Source organism: Notolepis coatsorum (genome assembly GCF_963971535.1).
Source record: "Notolepis coatsorum genome assembly, chromosome: 9".
NCBI classification, from domain to species: Eukaryota; Metazoa; Chordata; class Actinopteri; order Aulopiformes; family Paralepididae; genus Notolepis; species Notolepis coatsorum.
The window spans coordinates 122,005,015-122,018,257 of record NC_140173.1 but is presented as its reverse complement, the minus strand read 5'-3'; the positions used below and the strand labels follow the sequence as shown (position 1 = coordinate 122,018,257).

At 41.8% G+C, this 13,243-nt stretch overlaps 1 protein-coding gene across 1 annotated transcript in view; it reads right to left on the bottom strand.

Moving 5' to 3' along the window:
- LOC311234736 (protocadherin-15-like) overlaps nt 1-13,243 on the bottom strand; it is a gene marked incomplete at its 3' end in the record, with an annotated part of 504,680 nt that overhangs the window by 40,313 nt on the left and 451,124 nt on the right. The window contains exon 23 of the mRNA XM_084321979.1: nt 7,651-7,778. Coding sequence (XP_084178105.1) covers nt 7,651-7,778 — 128 coding nt within the window. The remainder of the gene's footprint in view (nt 1-7,650; nt 7,779-13,243) is intronic.

The following is a 13,243-nucleotide window of genomic DNA, read 5'->3' as shown; positions in this document are numbered from 1 at the left end:
CGCGACAGTGTTAGCGATCTTTTCTGCCTGTTTTTCCATCAGTTTTTCTGGGGGGGGGGGAACCCTTGCGAGCACGGGGAGAACATGCAAACTCCACACAGAAAGGCCCGGGAGATACCCCAACTGGTCCCCAAGCGGGAATTTAACCCAGGACCTTCTTGCTGTGAGGCGACACTGTTAACCATTGCACCACCATTCACATTCACTATGAACTGAATGTGCAATACTGCTACTCTGTCACGCATGCCTTATCTTTCTACTTTATTGACCCTTTTTAAGATTCTTTATTTTTAGCCTTCAACTTTTTCTTAATATTTTTTATTGTAGTTTAAGTCTATATTTTGTGATTCTGTGTGAATGGGGGACTAGCAAGTAAGATGGTCATTGTATGGTAGGCTATAACTGTCTGTTTAACTGTGCATATGACAAAATAAATATCTTGAATCTTGAATCACAGATAAGCACCTTCTCAGCCACACTTCTACCATGTTTCCACTCTCCAGACCTTTTCACTCTCCTCTCCCAAACTACTTGAAGAAGAAATTGACTGTAGATTTGTCCAAACTGCCTCAGCACCACAGCAGCTGTGTATAGCAACAGACACTAGACAGAAAGCCGCAGAGTGAGACATTGAAAATCGGTTAAAACAATCGTCCACTCAAATCCGCTCAATAAAGATCCATTCCAAGACCGCCCACGTGTATCATCTCCACTGTCACTTCACACAGTCAAAACCAATTGAGACTGGACGAGTATCTTGGTACTATCATTGGTACTCATTCTCGAACATGATTTCAAAATTAGATTAGATTCAAATGTATTGTCATTATAGTACAATACACCATCCAACCAGAGTGCAAATGTAACAGTAAAGTCCACTAGCGGTTGAAACCCAGACATGTCATTTAGTAATGTCAATACTGAACGACTGCATGCTTGTCAAGTGCCAATCACGCAGTCGTTCAGTATTGACATTACTAAATTAGATGTCATGCTAATATGTCATGTTTCTACAGTAGGACTTACTACTATAATACCTAATAAAAAAAGTCATTAGAATAATAGAAGCCTACTTTGCTGGAACAATTAACTTTGCACGTATACAGTACATGTGTGTGTGTGTGTGCTCATGCGCTGAGGCTGCCTCACTAAGCCGTTTCTCCAAACATTTATTTAGTTCTAGCAATAGGAATACATCAAACCAACAATAAATAATATCAAAGAGAAGACAGTATATGGCATATTAATACAGTATATTCCACTATACAGTAGCTATATCCGTGGCGATCGGTTTAGTTGTTATTTATTTAGTTTGCAGTGTGTGTGTGTAATGCTCACAATGTCTCATTGAGTCAGGACTATAAATGCAAAACGTAATTGTTAATGATACAAATATTGTCGTATTTATTATCATTATAATTATTTAATTCCACGGATGTCTGTAGTATCGGCAATACCCAATGACTTGTCCCAGAGAAAGCTGTTGAAAACACAGGCGGACACCAGTCTGTCCGACTTACGACTGCCTTTTCGAGTTCGTAAATCCTACATAAATCCTACAACGAATTACAATACGAAGCCGTTCGAGAATGCCGAGTAAGTACGTAAATCGAGTTACGAATTGTCTCCAAACTTCCCTGGACTGCCAACCAACACAATATATCAATGGCCGAAGAACAAAACCTCCTATGTGCATAAAAAGAAAGTGTGGGAAAACCTTATATGTGCACTTTGCAATGCATGCACTAATACAAAAAAATAGCAGTATGCAAGAAAACAACATGAAAACAACACTTTCTCAAAAATGTGAATTTTTCCGACAGGAGTTTTTTTTCTTCAGCCATCGATATGTATTAAAGTACAGCAACGCCTCTACTTTTTAAGGAAATTACAATGTTCAGAATTGTTTGACATAGCCTACAGACATACTATACATTCATACAGAGTAGTCTGCATCTAGTGCTGGGGGTGGGGGTGGGGGGTGGCAGGTGGTTCAGACTAAGAACAAACTGGACAGTGTCAAGACAAGGCAGGAGAATCACAGGAAACCAGATAATAATCTCCCAACGCTCAAAGCAGTATACCATCAACCTTGGTCTGACCATAATTTATGATCCCTCACCCCCACTATTCCCAGAGTGGGTTACACCCAGGTTCTAATGCCCCAAAATCCTAATTGAATGCCCTTACAACTTAATGAGTCATCACCTCAAGGAGCATAGGCTACAGCTCCTAAACAAAAATACTGACACTAGCACTACAGATTTTCCAGCTCTGCTTATGGACTTTACATTCTGCTTAGATAATTTTACACATCTATTTCTTATCATGATCTTATACATTATTATTATTATATATAATTCTTTTAATCTTTATTCTTTTATTATATATATATATATATAAAAAATCAAAAATAAAATACTTACAGTTAAATGTAAGTATTGTAAATATATAAATTTTCTTTCTTTCTTTCCATACAGATTTATATGGTAACACATTCCAGCACATCCTCAATAGAAGTTGTCATACTTTCCACTACCTTGTAATTGAAGCTGTTATCCACACACAAAGCCATGCTCCCTCCTTTTCTGTTCTTCCTGTTCATATGCCAGTTTGTATTTTCTTCATCATCAACACCGTTAAACGGAAAAATTATATTGCAATAAGCTGCAAAGCTAATTTTCTGCTGCTTTTTAAAACAATCCATTCCATTACAAGACTGATAATCCCAGTCCCCAGTCAGTATCATTGTCCACCACGTCCCATGCTCTTATGAGCATCTTATTATGATGGCAGGTTTCTAACTATTGTCTTTTCCCCTCGATGCCCTTGCTGTCCGTGGACATGCCCTTGTTGTCAAAGAAAGCGATCACCGGTCGTTCAAGGGATGGTAGTTCAGGCTCGGGGGGTTTCCTCACGTACAGCTGCAGTAGCCCTCGCATTATGACTGATGCCGGGTCCCTGGCCCGCTGATAATTAGGTCGTTCATCTGGGAGTATTGTTCCAGGTCTGCTACTCGACATTCCAAGTGGGTAATCCCCTTATCCGTCTCACCATTTTGTCTTTCCAGCTCCCTGACCTTCAAATCCCATCAAATACATTATCATGTTCTGTTGTTTGGAGATTGTTGCAATTTCCGAAATAAAGTTCAGCGATTTCTTTACATCCTCTCCCCTCGTAATTACACAACTTTTCTTTTGGGGCATATTGATTGTTACAACAGAAAGGATAACCCTGGAGTCTGCGAGAGCAGGGGCAGAAGATAACTCACAGGCAGATAACACGATTACCGACCATGGAACGGACAGGACTATGCATTGGTGAGCGATTCAATGAAGGATAGGGTCTCAGACCTGTCTTCTAGAACTAGGAACATAGAGAACAACAGTAAAAGGCCATCAGGGAATTAAGTGCTTGGGAGAGGGAGAGCTCAGCACGTAGAGCGCAGCGTTCATGGAGTTCATGCTATAAGGTGGTTCATTGGCGACTGTGTCCTCGTTCCTACAACTGCATCACACCGGCGATAATATAGCACTCCCTCTTGCATGTTATTGGTTAAATATACTACCTCTATTAGTTTGACATTCTCTGTTCATGAAGATAATTTTACACCGCTCTTCTTATCTGAATGGCACTAGCTCAAGGTCTCCAGGCTACAATAATCATTATCTATCCTTGCACACAACACTCACAGTTCATGTGATGACTTTACCCTTGTCATCACATTTACATTTACATTTTTTCTTTTCTTTTTTTTTTACATTTCTATAACCTTTATGTACCCAGGAAAAGCAAGTAAGAACAAATTCTGATTTTATTTATTGTCAAAAGTGTGTTAATTGTTAATGTTAATTACCTGAAATTATTCAGTTTTGGGGGGGGGGGGGAACCCTGCATATATCGGTATCGGTTGATACCGGTTGAAATCGGTATCGGAAATTAAGAGTTGGACAATATCGGTATATCGGTATCGGTAAAAAAGCCAATATCCAGCATCCCTAGTGATAATGTTACCCAGTGATTTAGTGTAGAGGGAGAAGAGAAGGGATCCTAGGACCGAGCCCTGGGGGACACCCGTCCGCAGGGGGCGGGTGGCCGACAGGGTCCCTCTCCATGAAACTTGGTAGGAGCGGTCATTGAGGTATGATGTCAGCCATGTCAGCACAGAGCCAGCCACTCCCATTCACACCCCTCACAAAATGTTAAAGATATTGGGTCAGTGCTTGTTAACAGCCCTATATTCTCCTGTGCTGGCACTGCGCAACAATGTGGTGTTTAAGTTTATTTGGATCCCCATTAGCCACAGCAGTGCTGGGGCTATTCTTCCTGGGGTCCATAACACATAAAATACAGTTACAGACGTATACACTCACAACATTTACATGTCATACAGACAATTAAAACAACAATAAAAACCCTTATACACTCATAACATTTACATGACATACAGACCATTAAAACAACAATAAAAACCCTTATACACTCACAACATTTACATGTCATACAGACAATTAAAACAACAATAAAAACCCTAATCAAATTCATAATACAATATAAAAATACAAAATTATACAATATTTTAATAATATATCCCTATCAGACACATGCCTTTTCATCCATATATACCTATCTCTTTATCAGACACATAAATTTTAATTTACGTACACACTATCTATTAGGGAATGTCAATTTCTTTGGTTGAAAATGTTGTTTTACCACGATTTTGAAACGGCATTTACTATTCTCCTGCTTAACATGTCTGGGAAGAGAGTTCCATTCCTGCATACCACGGAACATGACAGTTCGCTTCATTGCATTCGACCTCACTTTTGGAAGTGTAAAACCTCGTGCAGAAGCATGTCTGGTGGAATGGTTGTGTCTGTCAAGACTTATTGATAAATTGTTATATAAAATTGAGGGGATCTTTGTAACAAAAATATTCCTAGTGAATACAAGGAGTGAGCAGAGTAATTTATGTTTGACAAGTAACCAAGTTAAACAACTGTGCATCGCTGCAACATTAGTTCTGTACTCACAGCGAAGCGCTATACGTGCTGCTTTGTTTTGTACCATTTGTAATTTTTTCAGTTTACTCGTCGTTACATTCGACCATACTGCAGGACAATAGTCAAGATTTGACAAAACCAGAGCTTGAATGACCTGTTTGATAGAATTTAGTGGTAACAAATGAGCACATCTTTTAACAACAGAAATCCCTCTTCCCATTTTCACTACTATATTGTTTATATGGTGTGACCGACAATTTACTGTCTAATGTTACCCCTAGGAGTTTACACCAAACAAGCCCCATGACGTCAGCCATGACATCAGCAACAAAATGGCGGCGCCCATGTTGAAAACAGGGATATTATATTTGATTTTTCAGACAAATAAGATAGATTTCACATTTGATTATAGAACCCTGTCTTACACAAGGTACACAACAAACAAACTAGGATCACATTGTTCACTGCTTCATCTCCACTTTAAGCACTGGTTACATCAACATGAAACAGACATCAAACGCCCCCCTCCCACCTCCCAATCCCACAATAGATACATAAATACATATAGGACAGTCACGGTGTCAGTCAGTGACAGATGCTTGCCCGTCTGTGCAAAGGGGGGCAGGCCAGGGTGTTCAGTGTTCGGACTGCTGTGGGGAAAAAACTGTTTGTGAAGCGTGTGTGTCTGCTTAGAATGGACCTGTAGCGACCTGAGGGCATGTGCTGGAATAAGTGGTGTGGCTGGGTGAGAGGGATCGTTGACTATTTTACCAGAGCGGGTGACTGTGCGTGATGTGTAGATGGAGTCCAGAGAGGGGAGGGGACAGCCAATTATTTTGGAGGCACGCACGCACGCACGCACACACACACACACACACACACACACACACACACACACACACACACACACACACACACACACACACACACACACACACACACACACACACACACACACACACACACACACACACACACACACACACACACACACACACACACACACACACACACACACACACACACACGCACGCACAGAATGAGAGAAGAAAGAGTGGAACCTCTTCGCAGGCAGAGCAGGTTATAATCAGGCAGGATCTCCCGCTATGCCTCTATGCAGACTGGGATTACAGCGCTCCACTCTGATCCCACCTGCCCACGGACATGGCAGAGAGCAGGGGGAATAGGGAGATAGCGGGCAGGATGAAACCATGTCATGAAGAGTGGATCACATTAATTCTCTTGCCATGGCCACGGGGAAAATGTGTGGGAAAGAGGTGTGAAGTCAGGAGTTTGTGTGCAGTTCCACGCGCTCTGGTGCAACGGACAAGATACTTTGTCAGGAAGTCCGACTGTAAAAAACAGAATGTTGGGGGAAAAACATTCCATAAAATCTTAAAAGATTTAATCAGACAGGCTACCATGCGGTTAAGCGGACATGCAGATACGCCATAGAAAGTGTTGGGGTCACACAAAGTTCTGTATTGCACATTACTTGTTACTAGGGAATGATGCACCGTTCGCGTAGGAACACATTCCATCTCTCTTAACATTGAAAAATCAATTATGTCTCAATCACTTTTGTCCAGTGACTCCAAAGTAACGGTCTAAGTCGACTGATTAGTAAAAGTTATGGATTGGAACTCGTTATCTGATTAAACTTAAAAGTTAAAGGGGAACTATCTTATAAATGGCCTTTTTGAGTGTTTAGCATTGTTTCCTAGCTATGTGAACTTATATTAATAATAATAATTTAGTATAGATGTAGAAATACAAAACAATGAATAAAAAAAATATATATATATTACAGAGGTGTTCCATAGACTCACAGGAATTGTGTAAAAGTGCCCAAATAGTGAAAGAAATAGTAAAATAGTTCCCCTTTAAGCATTCTGGGTCCGAATTCATCAAGCCTCTCAAGAGTGGGAAATTGGTCATAACCATCCCTAGATAGAGTGACACAAAGTTAATGTGGTCCTACTTTTAGAGAGTAAAAGCATCTTATCATCCTTCTTAGCCTAGAGAATAAATTCCATCGCCACAAGTATTTAGGAGAGCTGGGGAGCCGTCCCAACCCGTTAGGAGATCGATGGCAAGACAATTACACACATTCAGGGAGAGGATGTGGAATGTAGAATAACAAGCAGAATGCGTTTGCTTCATCCACAGAATGAAATTGTGCCCTCAAGTAAATGCAGCAATATGACAGCAATGATTTGGGTCCCTCACAGCCAGCCATATATAGCCAAAAACCAAACTTTGATTGCGCTTACATATATAGCGCATTTATTTTAATACAGCCAGAATGATCACTATATTTATTTGAATCCGTACAGAATACAGAGGTGAACGGTGACATATGTAATGCAAATAATGACCTATTTGTTATTGCTATGTGTTATCTTTTAACGCCGTACCCCCGCCGTACCCCCGCCGTACAGCCAGAATGATCACTATATTTATTTGAATCCGTACAGAATACAGAGGTGAACGGTGACATATGTAATGCAAATAATGACCTATTTGTTATTGCTATGTGTTATCTTTTAACGCCGTACCCCCCCCCCCCCCCCCCCCCCAGCATTAGACATGACATTAGGTATAGTATTGTCCATCATACAGGTCGACAGGTAATTTTGCTCACCACTATCGTGAGCACAGAGGAGAAGCTCTTTGTGTCTTCAGCCACTCCGCCTATGTAGAGTCTCCTGGTGAAGACGGGAGGGTGGTCGTTCTCATCCCGTACCTCGATGTACACCTTAGCTGTGTTGGCTGAAAATACAAACACATTTACAGTAAGCTACATGGGCCATACTACACCAAGATATTGGTTTTCTACAGTATGTCCTTACGTACGGCCATTTTGCTCTTATGCCATGCTCAGGATGGGATTCCTTTCCACCTTGGGTGGGATGACATAAGAGCAAAATGGCTGCCATGTGAATATGGCCAATGAACTAATACGACGGAACAGAATAAGATAAGATATTCCTTTATTGATCCCCTCTGGGGAATTCTGGTGTCATAGCAGCAGGGGGGGGGGGGGGGGTACAGGTATGGGCAGGGTAATAGTAGAAAGACATAAATATAGGCAATGTAATTAACTCTGAATATACTACTAAAAATAAACAGAAGTAAACAATGATGCAGATGGGGGTCTGTATGCCCTATCGGTTATATTATACGCTACAAATATAGGCAATAAGAAATTTGAATCTGAATATCTACTATGAGTAGGAGTAAAGGTAAACAGTATAGCTACACAAGGTGCAGTATACACAAAGTACCCTAACTGGCATGATATACAGTACATCATACGTTGTAGTCCGTGCAGGTTTTGGTGGTTAAAAGAAAAGAAAAAAAAGACACACTTAGTGGTCAGACATTCCTAATAGTCCTCGAGCCGTTAGTTCTCCAGCTGGCAGCAGTCCATGCCCTCGGGTTGTGGAGCCTGATGAAGGACTGGCCGAGGCCGTTAGTGGAGTGTCGGGGGGGGTATGGGTCTGTGGCTGAACGTGCTCCTCATTTTGTCTAGTATCCTCAGAGGGGGTGGGAGGGGATAGCAGCCAGCTTCCTTCTCATCCTCCTCTCTGCCACCACCTCTAGTTTGAGCAGCTCGACTATCACCAATAAATCAGGAATACTGTAGGAGTAAATAGGGGTAAATATAGTGTGGAGTGTGAGGAGCTGCTAAGACAGGCTGCCACACACCTCTGCGACAAACTACTAATATCCGACAAGAGGATTGTGCGCTATCACAGCCTGTGTACCATAGGCCAAATGCACGTAAACACCTGTCAGCATAGGTGCACAGGATAGCAACATCCTCTCAACATGAGTGTAATGGAAAACAGACAAACTGGCCTCCGGTAAATATCCAAACCCCCCATCCCCCCAACCCGCCCCAATGTACAGTTTCCTCCCCCTCAAATGTATATACTCTCTTTTACAAACTCTGTCTGTAAATAAACAGTACTGTATATTTGTATATCTTGTATGTCATAAATGATTGGATGTAACAGTACTGTATATCTCTGTATGTCGTGTATGTCATAAATGTTATGATGAATTGAAAATGGGGGACCCTGATATAAACAAGACAAAAGTATTTCTCTGGTCTGCATCCCCTTAACAATTGTGTGTATTGAGCCGTACTGTATTGTACCCATTCTGCAATCTGTTAATAAAATTATAACAAGCGACATAACAAACATTTCCACTGCATTGCAATGAAAAGCCGAAAAGGCAAGTGTGAAATTGTTTCGCGTAGGGAACCACATGTTCCCTGGAAGCGGCCAGACCACTTCTAGTGAAACACGCAAAGCATGACGGGAAACAATAGCGGCTGAATCATCTGGCTTTATGAGAGGTCTCTGGAGCACATCCACCGTACTTAACATGGTGGAGAGCTGTTTGTTTTCTCACAACATGGTGGATGGTCCAAAAACAGACTCTCTGAATTTCACCTTTTCAACCCTCCCTCTTCCTCACATTTCAGAGACAGAGCTACCGGTATATATTTGTCTGATATATATTTTTTTATTTTACAAAATAATTTACAGGCAAATGTATTACATATACTGTAATTGGGATTTTAGTATAGGGGTGGGGGCTGGAATTAATAGGGTGGTTTGGGGGGAAATGGTATTTCTGCTGACGGTTACAAGTCGCCTATTTTTCCCGGCTTGAGAAATGTACCCATTGTTTCTTTAGAATAAAAATACAAGTGATGAGTGTAAATACTTTTCACCCTAATTTGTCACAGTTACCCCTGTATATTGTACGGTATAAATATGTGCAAAGCACAACCATTCCCGCACTGCAGTTTGGGTGAAAAATGTGCCCTGTCAAGGGTAATTTTTCTTCTTCTGGCGACGTGCAAAAATGTAAAGTCATGTGGACAACGAGGGAATAGAAAAAAAACAAACAAAAAAACACCTGCAAAAAATTACTGGCCTGAGAACCGCGGTGTGAAGCTGGACTGCACACCGCAGAGGCTCTCCCTCTCTTTGTGTCTCTACCTTTCTCTCTTTCACCTCTCTTTCTCCTTCTCTCTGCCTCTCCCTTTCTTTGTGTCTCTACCTTTCTCCCTCTACCTCTCTCTCTCTTTCACCTCTCTTTCTCCTTCTCTCTGCCTCTCCCTCTCTTTGTGTCTCTACCTTTCTCCCTCTACCTCTCTCTCTCTCTTTCTACCTATCTTTCGCCTTCTCTCTGCCTCTCCCTCTCTTTGTGTCTCTACCTTTCTCCCTCTATCTCTCTTTCTCTCTGCCTCTCCCTCTCTTTGTGTCTCTACCTTTCTCCCTCTACCTCTCTTTCTCTTTCTCTCTGCCTCTCCCTATCTTTGTGTCTCTACCTTTCTCCCCCTACCTCTTTCCCTCTGCCTCTCCCTCTCTTTGTGTCTCTACCTTTCTCCCTCTACCTCTCTTTCTCTTTCTCTCTGCCTCTCCCTCTCTTTGTGTCTCCACCTTTCTCTCTTTACCTCTCTCTCTTTCCCTTTCTGGAAATGGTAATATGCAACCTTAGAGGATCAACACTTGAAGGAAAATGGATGCACATGCATACAGTACACACACGTAATGTTTACTTGTTTACACGCATGCACGCCCGCCCGCCCGCCCACACGCGCGCACGCACACACACACACACACACACACACACACACACACACACACACACACACACACACACACACACACACACACACACACACACACACACACACACACACACACACACACACACACACACACACACACACACACACACACACACACACACACACACACACACACACACACACACACACACACACACACACACACAGTAAACAGGTCCATAGGAGGAGGGATGGCAGAATGAGCTCTTGAGTGGGTCTTGAGTGCATTTTCATTAGAATAATGTGGCACGCTGTGCTAAACTGATTCTTATCTCAATTTTCATGATTAGATACAGTATGTAGTATATATGTGTGTGTGTGTGTGTGTGTGTGTGTGTGTGTGTGTGTGTGTGTGTGTGTGTGTGTGTGTGTGTGTGTGTGTGTGTGTGTGTGTGTGTGTGTGTGTGTGTGTGTGTCTCTCCACACCGAAATTACACACGCCTAAAATAGCAGTGAATGGCTTGGCAGCATCTTGGCGAGGGCTATTGATTGATAGTTGACTGGGACTCTCAGATTTTTTTTGTGTCTATTCAATGAATAAAGGGGGTAATCATTGTAATGAAGTGCCCACTCAAACTTTAGTTTTTCTGGTTCTATACTTAATAACGTTAACCAGCTGTGTTTTCATGCCTGTCTAATCACATTCACTAACATTACACCCATGCTGCGTCTGTTGGTGCTGTTGCAGCAGCCAGCTAGTTCATGTTAATGTCATATAATTATATAGAGGTTAATGTTAATTTACCAACCAGTTAGATTACGGTACTTTAGTTGGCTACTAGTAGGACATACAGTATGAATTATGATTAGGGCTAGCTAACATTAAGTCTACCACCACCAGCTAGAAAGATTGCTCCATCAAGAATAGTCATAAGATTTACAGAAAATATTAAATAGTCTATGACGTTTCTGGAAAGCTGTTAGTAAGCGCACTTGACTAGCGTTCTATGTCAAACTGATCCCAGACTAAATACCTTAAGCAAACAAACATTTGATGTTTTATAAATTAATGATGAGGTCATAATGTTCTTACTAATTGTGCCTAATTATTTACGATTAATCTTGTACCGCACGGGGCGCCCTCGTGGCGCATACCATAGTGCCTCGCGCACCTACGCGGCCGACCCGGGTTCGATCCCAGCACCCGACGTTATTTGTCGCATGTCCTCCCCACCTCTCCTCCCGTTCGCCCTCTCCTCTGTCGGTCCTGTGTGACCAAGAAAAGCTGTAAAAATGCTAAAATTGCATGTTGCATTCATAGAACTTGATTGGAGATAATTACATTTACGGTTGTATTTTTCTTGCATCAGATATGCTGAGGAATATAGAGAGAAAAGGAGAGGGAGTGAATGGTTGCTTACAAGGGGAGTGGGTCCTTACTGAACTGGTTCAAGCCAGGGACCAGCAAGACAACAGGCAGGTTTAAGTCTTGATTAAATGAATAGTTCACGTTTAAGACCATATGCAGAGCAACACATGGAGTTGAGTACAAGAATATAGACTAGGCTACAGCCAAAAGTTCTTCCAAACTTCAATATGCCTCGAAGAAGCCTGTCTGATTTACCACAAACTGGGAGTTGTTTCAGCCTGAAACAAACAGGGAATTGTTTCAGCCTGATCTACTAAAACTGGGAGGTATTTCAGCCTGATTTGCTACAAACTGGGAGTTGTTTCAGTCTGATTTACTACAAACTGGGAGTTGTTTCAGCCCTGATTTACCACAAACTGGAAGTTATTTCAGCCCCATACAAACTGGGAGTTGTTTCAGCCTGATATAAACTGGGAGTTGTTTCAGCCTGATTTACTACAAACTGGGAGTTGTTTCAGCCTGATACAAACTGGGAGTTGTTTCAGCCTGATTTACTACAAACTGGGAGTTGGAAGCACATTTTGGAAGCTTAGTCTGTTCCCAAGATGTCACTGTCCAAATGTTTATGGATACAGTGTACCATTGTTTTATATGAATACAACCTAAAGCTTAATCATTGTTTTGTGGTGTTGCATTCTATCATTAAAACACATCCTGCGCCAAAAACGTTGTACAACGTGATTCAAGTTCATGCTAATTCTGCCATTCCACGGCGTACAACGTTATTGAGATCATATTTCATTTTTTCGCCATGGTATTCAGAATGCCCTCACGGAGCCTGGTCTGATACAGTGGGAGCCTGCACAACTCTGCAACGCTTCAATACTGCCGCCTGGTGGATGGTCGGCGAGTTGCAACCGGAAATGGATCTCTGGAGATCTCTGTGCATCTGGCAAATTCGTCCGCCACTTTATTGTTGCGGGACTGTAGACACACGTCCGTGTGTAGCGATTGCTGCCATAACGCAATAATCGATATGAGTTGGACGTTTATTATGATTATACAAACCGGAAAAGGATCTAGAAGATCACCGTCAAATAAGTGGGATCTTTTTCCTCCAGTCTCATCGGTAAGAGGACTCTGACGCCATTTTCAGCGTGAATGTTTATTATTATTCATGCAAACTTCTCTGATCAATATATCACCCATACTACATAAAGCATTATATAACTATATAAACGACCCTCCCCCCGTTCATCCGCGCATGATCAG